The 22,613-nt window shown below is 39.5% G+C and overlaps 1 protein-coding gene and 2 non-coding genes across 3 annotated transcripts; 2 read left to right on the forward strand and 1 right to left on the reverse strand.

The window, feature by feature from the left end:
* Positions 1 to 1,369: 1,369 nt before the first annotated feature.
* Positions 1,370 to 1,476, forward strand: LOC147929557 (small nucleolar RNA R71). The gene has a single exon (XR_015579013.1). It is a non-coding gene; the product is annotated as a small nucleolar RNA R71 (small nucleolar RNA).
* Positions 1,477 to 7,711: 6,235 nt separating this feature from the next.
* LOC104736828 (basic leucine zipper 19-like) lies at positions 7,712 to 8,727 on the reverse strand. Its single transcript, XM_010456884.3, has 4 exons — positions 8,429 to 8,727; positions 8,236 to 8,326; positions 8,014 to 8,140; positions 7,712 to 7,921 (listed from the first exon to the last, which is right to left on the reverse strand). Exons 1-4 carry the CDS (start codon positions 8,587 to 8,589, stop codon positions 7,848 to 7,850), a joined length of 453 nt encoding a protein of 150 aa, XP_010455186.1. The 5' UTR covers positions 8,590 to 8,727; the 3' UTR covers positions 7,712 to 7,847.
* Positions 8,728 to 19,042: 10,315 nt separating this feature from the next.
* On the forward strand, positions 19,043 to 19,149 carry LOC147929558 (small nucleolar RNA R71). The gene has a single exon (XR_015579060.1). It is a non-coding gene; the product is annotated as a small nucleolar RNA R71 (small nucleolar RNA).
* The last annotated feature ends 3,464 nt before the right edge of the window (positions 19,150 to 22,613 follow it).

Raw genomic sequence — 22,613 nt, forward strand, 5'->3', positions numbered from 1 at the left:
CTTGATTGGAATGATAACTCCTCCAAGGTCCTCAAGATCCTTCTCATCTTGAGCTTCAGCCTTCTTCTTTGACAAATCAAGCAAAAAATCTTTGTAGAGAGGATATGGATCATACTGTTCCAAGGCAGGTCCTCTCTCTTCTTCTTGGTAAGCAATGGTGATCTCTTGTATGGCCAACACTTCCTCAACCACAACTTTCTGAATCACAACCACTTCCTTCAAAGCCTTCTCTTCCTCTTGTTGCTTAGCCATCATCTCCTTTCTCTCAATGATTTCCCTAAGCTCCTTAATCTTTTGTGCTTTGAAACGTCCTGGGAATGGAAGGGGTGGCTTGTAAGCAGGAGGAATGTACTTAGCAGGCTTGACAGCTTCTGAGTCTGCAACTCGATCGACCACTCGAGTATGCACTCGGTCGAGTGGCTGTTCGAGTACCTGGTCGAGTGCAATAACGGACTCCAGTTGCTTTGCACAAACGTCACTTGGGGCTTCAGTAACTAATGAATTCCCCCAAACTTGGACTTCACTGTCCTCAGTGACTTCCTCATCAGAGATATGAACGGCTTTTGCAGTGAACTCCCTTGGATTTTGAACAGCTTTTCCAGGGAGTTGGTTGGGTTTAGGAGCTGAAGTAGAGGCAATGTTGCTCTCCATATACTTCATATTGGAGTTGAGACCTTCAAACTTCATGTTCAGATCATTGTACTCTGATGTGAGCCTTTGATTCAACTCAGCAAACTGCTTGGCTTCCTCAATCTTGCCTTGTGTTTGCCCAATTAACAACTGTTGCATCATTGCTCTTAAGTCTTGTTCCTGGCCTTGGTTAGTCTGAAACCCTGGTGGGGGACACAATTGGGGCTGGAACACTTGGTGTTGTTGCTTGGGGATGTAGTTTTGTTGCTGTTGTTGAGGTTGAGGAGGTGGATAGACTTGATCTTGAGGATTGGCCACATTGGTGCTCCTATAAGAGAGATTGTTGTTTTTGAAACCTCCTTGGTTGTAGCCTTTGAATCCTCCCTGGTTTTGCATGTAGCACAACTCAGAAAATTCAGGCTCCCTCTCTTGAACAGGAGCTTCTTCTTCACCAATGAAGTGAATAGACTTGGACTGGCTGAGGAGTATCTTGTCAAGTTTCTCATTGACCATCTTCAAATCCTTCTTATACTTGTCCTCTTGATCAGTGGAGGAGCTCCTTATTGTCCTATCATAATCCTCATTATAATTGCCATCAGATTGAGCAAGATTCTCAACCAATTCCCATCCTTCTTCCACATTCTTGTTGAGGAAGTTGCCATTAGAGGCTGTATCAAGAAGCATTCTTATCTTGGGAAGCACTCCTCTATACAAGGTGCTTAGAAGTGACTCATTGCTGAAGCCATGGTGAGGACACTGAGTCTGGAATCCTTTAAACCTCTCCCAAGCTTCACAAAAGCTCTCATTATTCCTTTGAGCAAACCCAGAAATTTCATTCCTCAACCTAGCAGTCCTTGCATTGGAGAAGAACTTGGCCAGAAAAGCTTTCTTGCATGCATCCCATGTGGTGATAGCTCCAGTAGGAAGAGTCTTCTCCCAAAGGTGAGCTTTGTCTCCAAGAGAAAATGGGAAGAGCCTTAATTTGAATCCATCTTCACTCACTCCATTGATCTTAGTGAGCCCACATATTCTGTCAAACTCATCAAGGTGATCTAGTGGATCCTCCATTGACAACCCATGAAATTTGTTGGCTTGTATCATTGAGATCAATCCACTCTTGATCTCAAAGTTATTGTTTGCTACTGAAGGTGGCACAATTCCAGCCCTTTGGTTGTGGGTATTGGGTGCATCTCCTGCACCAATGTGCCTTGTTCTTTGTTCATGGATAGCTTGTTGCTCCATGATGTCTTGACCTTGTTGTTGTTGAACTACTCTTCCTTGTTTATGTCTCAAACCCTTTTGTAGCCTGTGGATGTTGTCAATAGGCTGTTGAAGACTGTCTTTGCCTTTTGACCTTGTGTGCATAAACAAACTCTACTACAGACTCGAACAGGTACACGGTCGAGCACAGGCTCGAGTGGGTGGTCGAGTCGACTGGGAAGTAATGGCTATTTGGATCCGGCTTCTGGCTCGATCAAGTGCTCGATCACAGCTCGGTCGAGTGGTGGTCGAGTAGGTGGTCGAGTGGTACCTGAAACACAAAACAGCCAAGCAAAGGAAGATTCGAGTTCAGTAACTTCACAAGTGTTTAAACGAACTTAATCTTAGACTAATAATGATCCTAAATGTCACAAAACACACTCAAATGGGCAACGGCGCCAAATTGAAACTGACTTTCTTTGTGGTGTGGTGAAAGAAAGATGTATGGAATGATGATGTATGGAATGAATAGAAGTCAGGGTGTTTCAATTCCCCTTATGCAGTTGCAGTATAAGAGGTGTCAATCCTATCTGAGTGATTGTGAACAATTAAGATGTGCATATGAGTCTAAGTCAAGCCAATTGTAAAGATTGTTTGTCACTAACAATCCTAAAATGAGATATGAAATGCAGAAAGTAAAAACAACTAGAACAAGATACTAAATGCAAACAGAACAGACAAATTAAAGCTATAATGAAACTAGAACAGAGATAGACACTATGCTAATGAACTAATGCAAGACAAGTAATGAACAGGAAACTACGTGAATGCAATGGAAATGAAACAGGAATGAAACAAGACAATCACAAATTAAAAACACAAGTTCTGGGGATGAACTCGAGCAGCACTCGACCGAGTGTAGGTCGAGTACGTGGTCGAGCTAGACTTAAACGTGAAAACAGAGCAACACAAGAAAAACAGAGCAATGCAGAAACTAATCAAACAACAAGCAAGCAATGATATTTAGATTAAGATTTCAATAAACAAAGAAGGCCTTGAGGAGGGATTCATGGGCTGAGCTAATCATTGTGGTTATCTAACTTGGTCAACAAATCTCAAGCAAACATTGAGCTGATCTCTAGACATACTATTCTAATACATGTTTAATCCACTCTAATGGCAAGAAACAATCAAACCTATGCATTTCTAGACTTGTTCTCACAAAGTAAAAAATCAACACAAGCAGGCATTAAGCAATACATCTCAAACCAAACAAGACTTCTAATCTCTTAGCAAGCCTAATGGTAAGCTCTAGATCTAGCCTTATCTATGCTCCTTAGACATTGGTGTGATGCTAAGATGCTTGAAATCAAACCCTACCTTCTCAGATATAGGATCAGCATTAAGATCATCTAGCTTAGAAGAGATCTACAACAATCAAGCTTGACCAAATCAAACAAACCACAAGATCAACCCAGCCTAACCCATCCTCAAGGTCCTAAGCAAACTACTCACAAGAACACATGGTGAAATATGTCAAAAACCCAGAAAATAATGAAACTTGCATCATTAGAAAGATGAAACAGAGATCTACAATATTGATGAAGGAATAAAACTCGAAATCTTAATACTTTGAAAGTTATGAAACAAACAAAATATAAGAATCTAGTCTTTCTCTCTCAAACAAGTACAAAATCTAAAAATAAAAGAAACTGCAAAAAGAATAAAATCTAAAAAAGGTAAAAACTAGGTTTTAGACTCTCTAAAAAGCTGGACTCTTTGGTGGCTGCAGGTACAAGGGCCTTATATAGGAGGTGAGATGGAAGCCCTAAAAATACAAAAAGTCAAAGTAGTCAACGGCTCGGTCAACTCGACCAGTGCTCGGTCGAGTGGCTGGTCGAGCTGGCTTCTCTCGTGCATTCTCCACTCGGTCGAGTCCTCCTCAGCACACGGTCGAGTGGTGGTCGAGTGGTGCGGTCGAGTTGGACTCCGGACCTTGATTCTACAGCCTTAACTCTCTTGTTTTCTCCTCAGGATTGCTTCACTTCTCCTCAGCATTGCTTCCATGCTCCTTAAGCTCCAAAATCACCTGTTTATGCATGAAAAGATGCAAATGCAATGCAACTATACTCTAATGCATGATTAGTCCTAAAGCTACACAATAATGGCCTAAATGGATAGCAAAAGATGCAAAAGTTGTGAATAAACTAAGGGAAAACAAGGTAAAATATATGAACATCACTTGCTAATCCATTCTCATGACAATAACAATCAAGCTTAGAGACTCTTAGACCTAGCTTTCACTAGCTATTACATATAAAATCAGGCATTAAAACCAAGATCATTATTGTCAAAAATCAAACAAAACATCTAATCTCTTAGCATGCTTCATGATAATCTCTAGATTTAGACTTATCTAACAACTTAGACATTGGTATGATGCTAAGAAGCTTAAGATCTATCTTTACCCTCTCAGTATAAGAATAGCATAGAGCATATCTAATCTAGAAGAGATGTATAACAATAAAGCTTGATCAATCTAAACAACCATAACCCTTATCCAGCCTAATCCATCCTCAAGATCCTAAGCCACTAATCAGATCTAAAAATCATCATGAAGAACACAAACCCAGAAATTAATGAAACTACCATGATTAGAAAGATAAGATAAAGATGAACAATATTGAACAAAGAAGTGAAAGCAAATACTCAATAGATTTAAAGTTATGAAGGTTACAAATCTATGACAATCCTAGAAAAGATAAGAGATGATGCAATAAAGTAAAAGTAGCTAAAAATTGCAAAAACTAGGTTATGAGGTGTCTACATGGTCTCCAGGGTCTCTCTCTTCGGCCACAAGTGCCAGTACACATATATATAGTACAGAGAGAGAAGCCCTAGTTAGCTAGAGGACAAAACAGAGAGGCGGCGGTCAGCTCGACCATGTGCTCAGTCGAGTGCATGGTCGAGTGGTTGGTCCGTCACGTAGCTCGAGTCTTTGATCTGGGATGAGATAGGGATAACTCTTGTACTACACCTCTGATTGCCTTTAAACCACCAGCATTAGAAAGTTATCTCAATTTCCTACAACTCTCATGAAGGATGCGGAAGCTGAATCGCAACGGAAGATCTTCATTTGGATCGATCTTTGAGAAGCTCGTTATGAATCCGACCGAGTACTCGACCATGTGCCTGCTCGAGTGCTGTGGTCGAGTTGCCTTGCGAATCCACTTCCTGATACTTTCAGTCCTCTTGTTTAGCTCCAAAAATAACACCAAGTCCTTCCTTACCCTTTTAGAGTTCCATAACACCTACTAATACTCCAAATGCACAAATGTATGCAATGCATGCTTCTAAACATCCTAAGTGTATATTTGGACATAAATGACTATAAAACTTAAGGAATCATTTCTATATGATGCAAAACATGAACTAAACAAGGCCTTAAATATGGTAAAATATAGTAACATCAATAGGTGAGCAAAACTTTGAGTTTTACTTTCAGTTCTAATTATGAAACAAACACACCAAGTCACCAACGTTAATGATAAAGTAAAACCTGTTAAAGATAGAAGTTTTTCTTATTTGTTGGCAAACTGATCAGCATTCAGCACCAAATAAAACCATAGAACATCATTGCATCAAGCAAAAGCAGAAGAACACACGTAAACAATATGCCCGCGGGCCAATCCGTTTACCCGTTTAGTTATACGGAGCGGGTCTGGACATGAATATGACACCCGCGGTACTAAACGGGCTGATCCGCTGCGGTCCAGAAAAACAAAAGCCCGTGGCGGTGCGGGCTACTTGGACGCGGGCAGGCCCGCTTGACACCGCTAATAACTATGCTTCTATTAAATCAGTGAAATCATCAAAACTCCACAATATTTTTGGACTAGGTTGATTATTACCAGATCTTCAATATATAACCATAAAACAATGTAAAATATAACCTAAAATTGAAAAAAAAAATTTGGGGACTGCAATAAGGGTTTCCATTTTGAATAATGTGACAAAGAGTAACTATGGTGAAATTACATTTCTTCCTTTATTTAAATTTAAAATAGCAAAGATCATGTTTGTAAATTCGAACTTTGCTGTTCCATTGTGTCTACCAGCACATTCTCATGATGTTATTCGTCACCGTCGTAACCTATAGCTTCCAATGCTCCTAGAGTCACACGACACCACCACTATAGAGAACACAGAAAGAAAAGATGTCAACGCTTAGATAAGTCATCATCATCCACTCACCTATTATTTGGATTAAAAATGACAAAGAACAGCAAGAACAATCCCAACAACAATAGATCTCACGCCTCTCCCTTGCTTTTTAACACCATAACCTCACCCTTATGTTCCTCTTAGACTCCCAAACCCTTTATAAAGGTGTAGGACTTGACCTCCCATACTATGCCTCATAAGGAGCTATACCAATACTCGTCTGGTAGTTATTGTTAGCTTCCCATACATGCAGTGACCCCCCGATCCAGAACACACATCCGCACCAAATCCTCGAGAGTAAGGATCGTCCTCTTAGAATGCCCATGTAACTCCCGCAAACTAGAATCCTTGTTTTGGGTGTGCATCAGTCGATGCAAGGATTGGTTTTACGGGTCAACTTAAGTCAAACGCTCTTTTTGTTGCATTTTTGGGTTTGAAAACCCTAATATTGGATATAAAAGGGGGAAAATCGACGATGTTGGGGATTTGATAGAGACAAGAGGAATGCATTGGTCGATGCAAAAAGTGTATCAGTTGACACAGCTAGGGATTTGGAGGATTGCATAGGTCGATGCAAGGACGTTCCATCGGTCGACGCAAGGAGTGTGTCGGTCGACGCAAGTGCACAGAGTCGATGCAAAAAGTGTGTCAGTCGACGCTACGCATAGTCGACGCGTTTGTCCAGAGTTGTTTGTTTACTTGCTTTTGTGTATTTGTGTATTTGCTTGTCTGTATAAACCAGTAGATGGGAGAGTATTTATAATAAAACTCAGGCATCTCAATTATTGTGTGTAGTGCAGGTAAAGGCTAAATGTGATCGTAGAATCAAGCTGATGAAGAGGAGGATGTTCTAGAGACTCGGTTGTTTGTTCTATGTTGCTGTTAGGTTGCTAGAATAGAATCTAGTGGTCTAGAACAGTTGTTTAGGTTGTTATTTCATTGATTTATGATTTTTGGTTATTGGTTTTGAATCTACTGGTTATTGGTTATTATTTCTATTGGGTTTTTGGTTTAATGTTATTGATTATTTCCGCTATATGTTGATTGGGGTTAGGATGTTAGTGAGTATGGGATCACTAGTTAAATTTTATATAAAAACGAACAAAATGGATCGAGTCATTTCAAAGGTACCATCCAGTTCATCAAAATTGAAGGCAAATTGTCTTGCTCGGTCTTCTAGATCTTTAGGTTTCAAAAATTTCTTTTGTAAACTCTTTTCCTCCGGTTTTGGGCTACCAACCTTGGAGTTCATTTCTAATTAGTGTTTGGTTGACAAAAAAAAATTATAAATGTACTTAAATATTTTATTGACTCGTTTTTTTAATTTCATATGTGAGGTTTAAATCTATTATATTTAAAATTGGCAGTTTCCTACACTAATAAAGTATTGAAAACAGTTATACCTTATTAATTGAAAAGTGTAAGCCAGTATGCATATCAATCATTACATGACTGTTATTTTAACTTTTTGTTAAAACGGTTTTAAATATATTAAATTCAAATTTGGCATTTTCTACACTAATAATAATGACAAACCTCTAATACGTTACTGTATTTTCTTAAAATAAAAAATTATTTTATGTATTTTAATTAATGTTCATATGAAAAACATATTTTTGACATAAATTAGATAATTCAAGCTGATATTCGTACCATATGAAACAAATTCACAACAGATATGCATTTGATAACAATAGTCTGAAAACCGATGAAATTACAACAACAAAAGAGACCAAAATAAACAACTTAAAATTATCCGCATCAAAGAAATATGAGAGGTGTTTTCAGATCAACTAAGTAAGATTGGTAATTAGAGCTATGTTCTTCTCCAACATCTCTATCTCCGATTTATTCACGTCAGTAATACCTATTATTAGTATCATAATTATTGTTATATCAATTGTAATTATCATATTTATATATATTTTTATGTAATTGTCACATATATAATTAATTTACCGTCCTTGTCGATACAATCTTGAAGTCGAGCAGAGATATTTTCATTTAGCTTCTTTTGCTCATTTTCTTGATATTGCTTCTCCTCAATCGCTATCTCTATCTTGGAACACAACTTCTTTCTCCGTCTCTGCATAATAAAATAATTATTTGTATTGCAAAAGTATTATGAGGTAGTAATAATAGTAGTAAATATATGGAATTAATTAAGAGAGGTATATGTACCTCAAGCTCCATGGATCGCTTCACTAAAGAATCTAGATATATAACCTTCTTCAACCTTGAATTTTGAGCGGAAACACGGTTTGCAATTATCCTACATATATAATTAAATACGAGACATTGAATTCAAAATTACAACTTGATTTAGATGATATGTATCAACACGAAGATAAAGAAAAATGAAAAATTGTGTAACCGTTTGAGCTTCTTAGGATCCATGGCAGGATCAATATTATGACGTCTACGAATGGTGAAGCCTGGCTTAACTTCATATTGGAGGTAAACACCTTTCTTCTCTCCTGCTTGGCTATCACTTCGGGGAACTCCAGATGACGTCGCAATCACAGGGAAGCTCATTGAGTTAGTTTTGTAATTAAATTTGAGTAAATTTTTAAGCTTTGTTCAAACTTTTTTTAGTTATGAGAATACTACTATCGAGCGTTATTTTTATAGAGACGAAAGCACTAGTTAAAAAATCATATTTGCCCTTCATTTGGTTGTATCTTAGATTTTTGGCTATTTTAATTACATATTAGGCCAATGCACTTTCGCCAGATGTTAAGCCTTATCTTTAGCATAATTTTCCTTTTATTATATTTACATATTTCAATTTAAACGAAATGTTAATATCTTTTTCTAAAACTTGATCTAGAGGGTCATATTAATGGGTGCAATTAACATCATAGTGGTTGACCGAGCCGAGGTCATATTAATGGGTGCAATTAACTATGCTTCTATTAAATCAGATCTTCAATATATAACCATAAAAAAATATGTAAATTATAATTTAAAATTAAAAAATATTTATTGGGGATTGCTATTAGGGTTTCCATTTTGAATAATGTGACGAAGATTAACTAAGGTGAAATTACATTTCTTCCTCTATTTAAATGAAAATTAGCAAATATCATGTTTGTAAATTCGAACTTTGCTTGTGCATTGTGTCTACCAGCACATCCTCATGGCGTTAATCGTCACCCATCGTAACCTTTCGCTTCCAACGCTCCTAGAGTCAAACAACACCACCACTATAGAGAACACATAAAACAAATATTTTAACGCTTAGATAAGTCATGTTCATCCACTCACTTCTAATTTGGATTAAAAATGACGAAGAACAGCAAAAACAATGCCAATAACAATAGAGCTCATCCCTCTCCCTTGCTTTTTAACACCAAAACCTCACCCTTATGTTCATCTTAAACTCCCAAATCCTTTAAAAAGGTGTACGACTTGACCTCCAATACGGTGTCTCATAAGGAGCCATACCAATACTCGTCTAGTAGTTATTGATATCTTCCCATACATCCAGTGACCGCCCTAATCTAGAACACACATCCACAGCAAATCCTCGAGAGTCTGGACCGTCCTCTCAAAATGCCAAATGCTCTCTTTGTTTTCTTTTGCGGGTCAACTTAAGTCAAATGCTCTCTTTGTTTTCTTTTTGGGTTTGAAAACCCTAACGTTGAATATAAAAGGGGGGAAAATCGACGCTGTTGGGGATTTGACGGAGACAAGAGGAATTGCATTGGTTGATGTAAAGAGTGTATCAGTCGACACAGCTTGGGATTTGGAGGATTGCATCGGTCGATACAAGAATGTTGCATCGGTCGACGCAAAGAGTGTGTCAGTCGAGGCAAGTCCACAGAATCGATGCAAAGAGTGTGTCGGTCGACGCAAGTGCGCAGAGTCGACGCTACGCATAGTCGACGCGTTTGTCCAGAGTTGTTTAATTTGCTTGTTTTGTGTATTTGTGTATTCGCTTGTGTGTATAAACCAGTAGATGGGAGAGCATTTCTAATAAAAATCAGGCATCTCAATTGTTGTGTGTAGTGCAGGTAAAGGCAAAGTGTGATCGTAGAATCAAGCTGATGAAGAGGAGGATGTTCTAGAGACTCGGTTGTTTGTTCTATGTTGCTGTTAGGTTGCTAGAATAGAATCTAGTGGTCTAGAACAGTTGTTTAGGTTGTTATTTCATTGATTTATGATTTTTGGTTATTGGTTTTGAATCTACTGGTTATTGGTTATTATTTCTATTGGGTTTTTGGTTTAATGTTATTGATTATTTCCGCTATATGTTGATTGGGGTTAGGATGTTAGTGAGTATGGGATCACTAGTTAAATTTTATATAAAAACGAACAAAATGGATCGAGTCATTTCAAAGGTACCATCCAGTTCATCAAAATTGAAGGCAAATTGTCTTGCTCGGTCTTCTAGATCTTTAGGTTTCAAAAATTTCTTTTGTAAACTCTTTTCCTCCGGTTTTGGGCTACCAACCTTGGAGTTCATTTCTAATTAGTGTTTGGTTGACAAAAAAAAATTATAAATGTACTTAATTGAAATCTATTAAATTTTAAATTGGCAGGTTCCTTCACTAATAAAGTATTGAAGACAGTTATACCTTATTAATTGAAAAGTGTAGGCCAATATGCATATCAATCATGACTGTTATTTTAACTTTTTGTTGAAACTGTTTTAAATATATTAAATTCAAAGTTAGCATTTTCCACACTGATAATAATGACAAACCATTAATACGCTATTGTTTTTGCCTCATGAAACTGACTATTATTATGAATGGTGGTGAATGATGTATGGAATGATGACTTATGAATGAATGGATGTCAGGGTGTTTCAATTCCCCTTATGCAATTGTAGTATAAGAGGTGTCAATCCAATCTGGGTGTTTGTGAACAATCAAGATGTGCATATGAGTCTAAGTCAAGCCAGATGTAAAGGTTGTTTGTCACTAAAAATCCTATGATGAAATGGAAAGTGCAGAAAGTAAAACTACAAGAACTAGGAGCTAAATGCAAATGGAACAGAGTGATTATGACAAACAGAAATAGAAACTATGGAAATGCAAGTATTGAACTAATGCAAGGTAAGTAATGAACAGGATACTAAATGAATGCAACAGAAATGCAACTAGGGTGAAACAGGACAAACACAAATCATAAACACAAGTTCTGGGTTGGAACTCGAGCAAGCACTCGATCGAGTGTTGATCGAGTGCAGGGTCGAGCTGGACAAATACGCAAAACAGAGCAACACAAGAAAAACAGAGCAATACCAAAACGAATCAAACAACGATCAAACAACAGGATTTAAGCTAAGAAATCAATAAACAAGGAAGGTCTTGAGGAGGGATTCATGGGCTGGACTATGATTGAGGTCATCTAACTTGGTCAACCAATCTCAAACAACTTGAGCTAATCTCTAGACATATATTTCTAAGACATGTTTAATCCACTGTCATGGCAAAAAACAATCAAACTCATGCATCTCTAGACTTGTTCTCACAAAGTAAAGAATCTACACAAGCAGGCATTAAGCAATATGTCAAAAATCAAACAAGACTTCTAATCTCTTAGCAAGCCTAATGATAGTCTCTAGATCTAGTCTTATCTATGCTCCTTAGACATTGGTGTGATGCTAAGAGGCTTGAAATCAGATCCTACCCTCTCAGATATAGGATCAGCATTAAGAACATCTAGAATAGAAGAGATCTACAACAATCAAGCTTGACCAAATCAAACAAACCTCAAACACAACCTAACCTAACCCATCCTCGAGATCCTAAGCAACTACTCACAAGAACACATGATGAACATCAAAGTCATAAACCCAGAAAATGATGAAACTTGCATGATTAGATAGATAAAGCAAAGATCTACAATATTGAAGAAAGAACTAAACTCAAATTCTCAATATTAAGAAAGTTATGAAACCAACAATATTGAAGAATTTAGTCTTTTTCTCCTTTTAAAAGAAGTACAAGATCTAAGAAAAATAAAAATGCAAAAGGAATAATTCTAAAAAAGGTAAAAACTAGGTTTTAGACTCTCTAAAAAGCTGGACTCTTTTGGTGGCTGCAGGTACAAGCCCTTATATAGAAAATGTAGTGGAAGCCCTAAAAACGCTAGAAGACAAAATAGCCAGGCGGCTCGACCAACTCGACCTGGTGCTCGGTCGAGTGGCCGGACGAGTTGGCTCTTCTTGTGCTCCTCCCACTCGGTCGAGTCCCTCTCAGCACACGGTCGAGTGTCTGGTCGAGTGGGCAGTCAAGTTGGACTCCGGACCTTGGTTCTTCAGCCTTAGCTCTTTTGCTTTCTCCTCATGATTGCTTCACTTCTCCTCAGCATTGCTTCCATGCTCCTTAAGCTCCAAAATCACCTGTTTATGCATGAAAAGATGCAAATGCAATGCAACTAAACTCTAATGCAAGAACAGTCCTAAAGCTATGCAATAATGGTCAAAATGGATAGCAAAAGATGCAAAAGATGTGAATATATTAAGGGAAAACAGGGTAAAATATATGAACATCAACACCCCCAAACTTAGTCTTTGCTTGCCCTCAAGCAAATGAACAAGACATAAGAAGGTAGGTGAGGTTTGAAAGTGGGATCTCAGCTCCTAAAGCTTGCAAATAGACCATCTAGAATCAATGTCCAAGTTACTAGTACTATGATGCAAGTTGAATGAGTTGTACTTAAAGATTTTAGACAAGCATATCACAACCTTTACTGATTTGAGCCTTAGATGTCCACATGCATTCAAATCAATCATTTCCTTTAACATTCATTAATCAAGAACATGAATCAATTATATGCAATGCTTAAACTCATTTGGCTTGGCAGTAAAAGGTTTAGAGACAATGATGGTCTCTCTTTAGAGTGGGGTTTATCAATATCAAGGTTCTCTCATAAAAAATGGATTGAGCTTTAGAAGAATGCTAAAGGTAAGAACACTTAGACACATACAAGAAACAAACCTTGTCTACCCAAAGGCACCCAAAGTGTTTATCCTATCAATCTAAACCCAATTGATCCTAGTGCTACCCTTTAACTTCTTCTCTTCTCTTTCACCCTTTTCTCTTTTGATTTTAAAGTCTTAGGAGAGGTTTCTTATTCGATCTTTCTAGTGGAATGGGAGATTCTTACTTATTTGCTATGGTTTTCTTTTCTTCTTATCCTTAAGGCATAAAAGCATTTTGCTAAACTCTTCTTTTTCTTTCTTTATTTTCTTTGACTGAAACCATCTTTAAACAATATCATACTTCCCATTCTTTCACTAGACTTTGATTTTATTTAAAAACATTCCCCTCCTAAAGACTCTAACCTTTTCTTTCTCTTCTCCTCTTTTCTTTTCTTTCTTTTTCAAACAACCAAATCCCAAACCCAGCAATGAAATCACCTAGTCCTATCTAGTTTGGAAAATGCAAACTAGAACTACACAAGGCATTATTCTTGTCAGTTCAAACCTAACACTTTCTACCAAGCTCAATCCCAAAAAGGCCTCACACACTCAAAAATAAGCATGGCTTGAAAGAAGGGTTGGTTAAGGGTATTGGAAACTGATTTTAATGATTCAATTAGCTACTTGGATCAACAAGAGTGGTAAAAAGGAGAAAGATGATCCAAATATGTATATGGTATCCATGAGTTTAAAGCAATGCACACATTGATATTTAACAGTCAATATTAAGTTCTTATAAGTAGGAAATGGCATCAAATCACAACATGCTTCAATTTAGACCAAATGCAATGCAGGAATTCAAGACTTGGTTCAATCTTATGCTTCTAACCACTCAATTAGCATCAAAGTACTATTAGTTTGGGCATTGATCCTAGTCTAGTGAATTAAACAAGCTAACAAGGCAAAACTCATCATAGATCCCTAATGCAAATATTATACAATCCTACATGAAACATGCTAAACAAGATGCTATTATGCAATGCAAACTACATGAACACTCTTTTTTATAAAGAATTTTGCAAAAAAAAATCAAATTTTTAGGGTTTTTCTATGCCTTAGATGCTATGCAAGTATTAACATGATGATGCTAAAAATTTGAAATAAGAAAACAAAACACAACATCAAATGCTATCTCAAACCCTCCCCCAAACTTAAATCACACAGTCCTCTGTGTGAAAGAAATTTGTAAGAGGATTCAAGATCAAAAACAAAACACAACATCAAATGCAATGGTATTTACAAGGGAAGGTGATAGTGGTACCTCAAGGATTGGAGAAAAAACTATCCACATCCTCTTGCATGCTGTCAAAGGTGTAATTGGGGTCTTGTTGATGACTTGGAAGTGGAGATTGGGGCAGCTCGACGATGGGAATCGACCGGGACTCGGTCGAGTACGTGCTCGAGTGGGGGGGTCGAGCTGGACCGCGAGTGTCAAAATTCTGACCTTGCTGCTGGTAGAACTGCTGGTAGAGTGCTGGATCCATGAAGTACTGGGGTGGGATGGGAGGGTAACCTGGATATCCTGGATAAGCAGCTGGAGGTGGGAAGCCATATGGTGATCTGGGCTGGAACTCGGCCGAGTGCATCTGGGGTGCTCGGTCGAGTGGATGCTCGAGTGACCTGGTCGAGTGCCTCAAAAATTGTTGTTCTCGGCTACTTGAACTCCTCTTCCTCTGATTTGGCTCGTACATTGAAGCTCTAGCTGGTTCCACAGGGTTTGCAACTCTTGAGAGTGCTCTAGTTGAGCTACTCCTCCTCAAAGGGCTTGAATGGCTTGGAGATGAGTTTGCACTCTTCAGCTCAGCAATCTCCTTTTTTAGGCCCTTGATGGACTTAGCCATATTGGTCACCTTCTTCTTAAGCTTATCAAACCTCTTCCCATGCCACTTGCTCCACTTTTGTAGGAGAGTTAACCTCTTGCTAGTCTCTCTCACTCCTCTACTATCCCTTGGGTTGGGCTCATAGTCTTCAAAGTAAAATTGCTCCTCCCCATCAGCCATTTGCACATCTCCAACTTCATCAACTCTAGGTTGAACTATCCCATCAAACAAGAACTCATCAGCTGGCCAAAAATCAATGTTTGCTCCTTCTTGAATGGTGGTGAGCTCTTAGTTAGGTAAGATCAACTGTTTTTTCCCAACTGTTGGAAGCTCAAAGTTGAAGATGTGATTTCCTTGATGCATTTCCTTGGCCAATATGAGAGTGGAAGTGAGGTAGCTTGAGTCAATCCATCTTGGCAAAACCCTTCTCTCCTCTAAGTGGGACCTTGGCAGCTTGTAGTATTGGAGTGATGATGCCTCCAATGGCTAAGGCTCCTCTTGACCCTTTGTTTTGTAGCTTGCCTACCCAACTTCTCAAATATATCATGTGGTCAATGAGCACCATTGCAAGGTCAGTCTCCCCAGTGGTCCCAAGAATGATGGTTCCATTTCTTGCCTCAAGGATGATTCCATTGAGAGCCATGTCAATTACCTTGAGCTCACCCTCATTGAGATTTCCAGTCTCCTTCCTAGCAAAGAATGTATTTGCTAAGGCCTTGTGGAAGTACCTTAGGACTGGACTTCTTATCTTTGAACTCTTGGTCTTGGAGGATGAATAGGTGATGTTGTTTCGAATGGTTTCCCAAATGGCATAGAGCTCCTCTCTTGGTATCATCAAGCTCCTATTACTACCAACTTCAAAACCAAACACATTTGCTATCTTCTTCAAAGAAAGCTCATAGTTCTTCCCCTTGATTGTGAAAGCAATATGACCAGCTCCAAACTCATCATCCTTCCTTGCATATGTGTGCAGCTTGACTGTGGCTAGAAACTCACAACTTTCTTCTTTATACCCCTCCATGCAAAGCCCCATGAACTTGGTTAGATTGCTCTTCTCAAAAAGGTACTCCACATCTTTATCAATGGCTAGCTTCTCCATGCTTTCCTTGTGTGGATACCTAGTTCCCAGGAACTCCATTCTCATGAAGGCTTCATAAAGTTGTCTCTTTGTCAATCCACAAGATTCTGCTTCTCCATCATCCTCTCCCTCTTCTTCTTCACCTTCTTCTTCACTCTCACTTTCAACCTCCTCTTGTTCAATCTCAACTGCTGGCCTCTTCCCTTTGGCCTTGTTTCTCCTCATGAAATCACTAAGAGTTGGCTCCCTTTCTTCTTCACTTTCAGTTCTCTCAGGATCTTCCTCAACTGACTGATTTCTTGAACGCGGCATCTGGCTCGATCGACCACTCGAACCACCACTCGATCGAGTTCATGCTCGAGTGGGGCATCGAGTGGTTCTTCCAGCTTCTCCTCTTGATTGTAGGCGATCATCAAAACGTTCCATGGAGCTTGCAGCCGCTTGTTGAGACTTCCTTGTAATCCTTGAAGACAATTTCGAATAGAACTGAAGGGAATAGACTCAAAGCTTAAGTTTAATAGGTTAGTGACCCAAAAACTCAAAAGAGCTGAGCTTGAGCAAAAGATGAACTTTGAGAGAGATTTTAAAACTTGATTTTAGTTGTTTTGAGCAAGTGAGAGAGTGTGAGAGACATAGGATCGTGTAAGGCTTTATTTAAAGAAGCTAAGGGGGCAAGGAGACAAGGGTGGAGCATCCATACCATTCAAATTTGAAATGAGAATCTTTGACATGCTTTTTGCTGCCACTCGACCCCACACTCAACCAGCACGTGGTCGAGCTCCTTGACCAAAGTTTGAAATTTTAAAAAATTTCTTCTTGTTCTTCCCTCCACTCGATCATTCTAGAGAAATGAGAATCGAGTGGGCCTTAGTTCTTTGCCAACTCGGTCGAGTACCTCTCGTGGGCTGGTCGAGTGGGCTTGCGAATCTCCTTCCCCAAGTCCAAATTTCTCCATACCCATCTACACTTTCATTGAAAGGCCTGCCCAACACAAACATAAAACAAAACACATCAAAACTACTAAGAAAATAAAGCATATTTACAAAGGATACCTTAGGGACTTCCTCCCTAGTGAGCTTGTTTAGAGTCACTAAGCTTGACTTTGGCTGCCTTCTTAGGCTTTGTTTAGATACCAAGGAGGTGATGAAATCCTCCCTGGCACTTCTTGATCATTGTGAGTCTGATCCTTGATCACCTCACCCTTAACACACAAACTATATTTCTTCTTGATTTTTAGCCTTGGTCTTGCTTTCCTCAAAGACCTCTTGTTTAGCTTGACTTGGAGATCTTTAACCATACCAGTCAACTCTTGAACTGACCTCTTAAGCTTTTCCATAGAATCTTCTTGAAGAGGGAGATTGTCCTTTGGAGTTGCCACTTCACTTAAACCTTCATGACCACCTTTGTCCTTGATAGTAAAAGGTTGATCATCAATGGTAGGAAGGTTGGTTGGGTTATAGATGTTAAACTTCATAGTTATATCCTCAGAAATGTTCAAGGTCACAAGACCTTCCTTAACATCAATAACAGCTCCAACTGTGGCTAAGAATGGCCTCCCAAGGATGATAGGATCTTCAGGTTCCTTGTCCATCTCCAATACCACAAAATCTGTGTGAATCCTTGCTCTTCCTATCTTGACTGGAATATTCTCCAATTTGCCAACCACATCTCTGTTTGATCCATCAGCTAGGCATCACACTGATAGATGCTCCCAAGTCACATAAACACTGGTTGTAGTGAAGATAGCTAAGTGTGCAAGGCAGATAGAATGGACCTGGATCCTTAAGCTTAATTGGGATGATTACTCCTCCAAGGTCTTCAAGATCTTTCTCATCTTGAGCTTGAGCCTTCTTCTTTGATAAATCAAGCAAAAAATCCTTATAGAGAGGATATGGATCATACTGTTCCAAGGCAGGTCCTCTCTCTTCTTCTTGGTAAGCAATGGTGATCTCTTGTATGGCCATCACTTCTTCTTGTTTCTCAATCACAACCACTTCCTTCAAAGCCTTCTCTTCCTTTTGTTGCAAAGCCAACATTTGTTTTTTCTCAATGATTTCCCTTAATTCTTTAAGCTTCTGTGTCTTGAAACGTCCTGGGAATGGTAGGGGCGGTTTGTAAGCAGGAGGGATGTACTTAGCAGGCTTGACAGCTTCTGACTCTTCAGCTCGATCAGCCACTCGAACACTCACTCGGTCGAGTGCATGCTCGAGCACCTGGTCGAGTGCAATACCGGAGTCAGTCTGCTTTGCACAAACTTCACTTTGAGCTTCAAGAAATGACCAATCCTCCCCAACTTGAACTTCACTGTCCCCAGTGACTTCCTCTTCAAAGAGATGAATGGCTTTGGCATTAAACTCCCTTGGGTTTTGAACTGCTTTTCCAGGGAGTTGGGTGGGTTTTGGAGCTGAAGTAGATGCTATATTGCTCTCCATATACTTCACTCTTGAGTTAAGTCCCTCAAACTTCATATTGAGATCATTATATTGTGATGTTAACCTTTGATTCAGCTTAGCAAACTGTTTGGCTTCCTCAATTTTCCCATTGGTTTGCCCAATCAACAGTTGTTGTATCATTGCTCTTAGGTCTTGTTCCTGGCCTTGGTTAGTCTGAAACCCTGGTGGGGGACACAATTGGGGCTGGAACACTTGTTGCTGCTGCTTTGGTGCATAGTTGTGCTGTTGTTGAGGCTGAGGAGGTGGATAGACTTGGTCTTGAGGGTTGGCTACATTGGTGCTCCTATAAGAGAGGTTGTTATGCTTGAAACCTCCACCTTGGTTGTAGCCTTTGTATCCTCCTCCTTGGTTCTGCATATAACACAACTCAGCAAACTCCCTATCTCCTTCATGGACTGGAGCTTCTTCTTCACCAATGAAGTGAATGGGTTTTGACTGGCTTAGGAGAATCTTGTCAAGCTTCTCATTGACCATCTTTAAATCCTGTTTGTATTTGTCCTCCTGATCAGTGGAGGGGATCCTCATGGTTCTATCATAATCTTCATTATAATTACCATCTGACTGAGCAAGGTTCTCAACCAATTCCCATCCTTCTTCCACATTCTTGTTGAGGAAGTTGCCATTTGAAGCTGTATCAAGAAGCATTCTTATCTTGAGAAGCACTCCTCTATACAAAGTGCTTAGAAGGGACTCATTGCTGAAGCCATGGTGAGGACACTGAGTTTGGAATCCTTTATACCTCTCCCAAGCTTTACAAAAGCTCTCATTATTCCTTTGAGCAAACCCAGAAATTTCATTCCTCAATCTAGCAGTCCTTGCATTGGAGAAGAACTTGGCCAGAAAAGCTTTCTTGCATGCATCCCATGTGGTTATAGCTCCAGTAGGAAGAGTCTTCTCCCATAGATGAGCTTTATCTCCAAGGGAAAATGGGAATAGCCTTAACTTGAAGCCATCTTCACTTACTCCATTGATTTTTGTGAGTCCACATATTCTGTCAAACTCATCAAGGTGATCTAGAGGATCCTCCATTGGCAACCCATGAAATTTGTTGGCTTGTATCATGGAGATTAATCCACTCTTTATTTCATAATTATTATTGGCCACAGCAGGAGGCACAATACCAGCTCTTTGGTTGTGTGTGTTAGGTGCATCCCCAGCACCAATGTGTCTAGGTCTATGATCATGGTGATCTTGCTGCTCCATGACTACTTGTTCTTCTTGTTGTTGAACTACTCTTCTTTGCTTATGTCTCAAACCCTTTTGTAGCCTGTGGATGTTGTCAAGAGGCCTTTGAAGACTGTCTTTGCCTTTTGACCTTGTGTGCATCAACAAACTCGACTACAAACTCGAACAGGTACACGGTCGAGCGCAGGCTCGAGTGGGTGGTCGAGTCGACTGGGAAGTAATGGCTATTTGGATCCGGCTTCTGACTCGATCAAGTGTTCGATCACGGCTCGGTCGAGTGGTGGTCGAGTGGGTGGTCGAGTGGGTATCTGAAACTCAAGACAGCCAAGCAAAGGAAGATTCGAGTTCAGTAACTTCACAAGTGTTTAAACGAACTTAATCTTAGACTAATAATGATCCTAAATGTCACAAAACAAACTCAAATGGGCAACGGCGCCAAATTGAAATTGACTATTTTTATGAATGGTGGTGAATGATGTATGGAATGATGACTTATGAATGAATGGATGTCAGGGTGTTTCAATTCCCCTTATACAATTGTAGTATAAGAGGTGTCAATCCAATCTGAGTGTTTGTGAACAATCAAGATGTGCATATGTCTAAGTCAAGCCAGATGTAAAGGTTGTTTGTCACTAAAAATCCTATGATGAATGGAAAGTGCAGAAAGTAAAACTACAAGAACTAGGAGCTAAATGCAAATGGAACAGAGTGATTATGACAAACAGAAATAGAAACTATGGAAATGCAAGTATTGAACTAATGCAAGGTAAGTAATGAACAGGATACTAAATGAATGCAACAGAAATGCAACTAGGGTGAAACAGGACAAACACAAATCATAAACACAAGTTCTGGGTTGGAACTCGAGCAAGCACTCGATCGAGTGTTGATCGAGTGCAGGGTCGAGCTGGACAAATACGCAAAACAGAGCAACACAAGAAAAACAGAGCAATACCAAAACGAATCAAACAACGATCAAACAACAGGATTTAAGCTAAGAAATTAATAAACAAGGAAGGTCTTGAGGAGGGATTCATGGGCTGGACTATGATTGAGGTCATCTAACTTGGTCAACAAATCTCAAACAACTTGAGCTAATCTCTAGATATATATTTCTAAGACATGTTTAATCCACTCTCATGGCAAGAAACAATCAAACTCATGCATCTCTAGACTTGTTCTCACAAAGTAAAGAATCTACACAAGCAGGCATTAAGCAATATGTCAAAAATCAAACAAGACTTCTAATCTCTTAGCAAGCCTAATGATAGTCTCTAGATCTAGTCTTATCTATGCTCCTTAGACATTGGTGTGATGCTAAGAGGCTTGAAATCAGATCCTACCCTCTCAGATATAGGATCAGCATTAAGAACATCTAGAATAGAAGAGATCTACAACAATCAAGCTTGACCAAATCAAACAAACCTCAAACACAACCCAGCCTAACCCATCCTCAAGATCCTAAGCAACTACTCACAAGAACACATGATGAACATCAAAGTCATAAACCCAGAAAATGATGAAACTTGCATGATTAGATAGATAAAGCAAAGATCTACAATATTGAAGAAAGAACTAAACTCAAATTCTCAATATTAAGAAAGTTATGAAACCAACAATATTGAAGAATTTAAGTCTTTTTCTCCTTTTAAAAGAAGTACAAGATCTAAGAAAAATAAAAATACAAAAGGAATAATTCTAAAAAAGGTAAAAACTAGGTTTTAGACTCTCTAAAAAGCTGGACTCTTTTGGTGGCTGCAGGTACAAGCCCTTATATAGAAAATGTAGTGGAAGCCCTAAAAACGCTAGAAGACAAAATAGCCAGGCGGCTCGACCAACTCGACCTGGTGCTCGGTCGAGTGGCCGGTCGAGTTGGCTCCTCTTGTGCTTCTCCCACTCGGTCGAGTCCCTCTCAGCACACGGTCGAGTGTCTGGTCGAGTGGGCAGTCGAGTTGGACTCCGGACCTTGGTTCTTCAGCCTTAGCTCTCTTGCTTTCTCCTCATGATTGCTTCACTTTTCCTCAGCATTGCTTCCATGCTCCTTAAGCTCCAAAATCACCTGTTTATGCATGAAAAGATGCAAATGCAATGCAACTAAACTCTAATGCAAGAACAGTCCTAAAGCTATGCAATAATGGTCAAAATGGATAGCAAAAGATGCAAAAGATGTGAATATATTAAGGGAAAACAGGGTAAAATATATGAACATCACCTCACGGACGTAGGAAACCGACCGTTGGATAGAGATGGGCTCACAGGCCTAGTGAGAGAACGTGAGGCCTATTAACGAAGGTGGGATCATGGACTGGGGTGACGGTCTTGGTGCGCAACGAGGACCTTGCGATCTGTTAATGGGGGTGAATTTTCACACCCCGGTTTCAAGGACATGCGGAGAGGTTTAAAAGAATTGATTTGGCCACCTATGTTACTAAAGTGTCATTTTCTTTTCGGTCAACGGTCCAGAGAGAACTCCATAGTTAAGGGTGCTTGAGCTGGAGTAGTCTCAAGATGGGTGACCTTCCGTGAAGTGATTGTCGGAACTGTGCGAGTGAGGACAAAACACAGGGAAAGATCATGTGTTGATTTGTAGGGATAGTAGCAAGTCTTTAAAGCCTCCCAGACGTAGGAAACCGACCGTCAGATAAAGATGGGCTCACAGGCCTAATGAGAGGATGTGAGGCCCATTAAGTAAGGTGGGCCCATGGATTGGGATCGGACATGGGGCCCACTAAGAGGTGGCGTTCGGGCGTTACACTCTCCCTTGGTTTTTAACACTAAAACCTCACCCTTATGTTCCTCTTAAACTCCCAAACCCTCTATAAAGGTGTACGGCTTGACCTCCCATATTGTGCCTCATAAGGAGCCATACCAATACTAGTATGGTAGTTATTGTTATCTTCCCATATATCCAGTGAAAATCCCAATCCAGAACACACGTTCACAGCAAATCCTCGAGAGTCTGGATCGTCATCTTAGAATGCCCATGTAACTCCTGCAAATTAAACCAGAATCCTTGTTTTGGGTATGCATCGGTCATGCAAGGTTTGCTTATGCGGGTCAACTTAAGTCAAAACGCTTGTTTTGTT

This window comes from Camelina sativa, chromosome 13 (genome assembly GCF_030686135.1).
Source record: "Camelina sativa cultivar CO46 ecotype springtype chromosome 13, ASM3068613v1".
NCBI classification, from domain to species: Eukaryota; Viridiplantae; Streptophyta; class Magnoliopsida; order Brassicales; family Brassicaceae; genus Camelina; species Camelina sativa.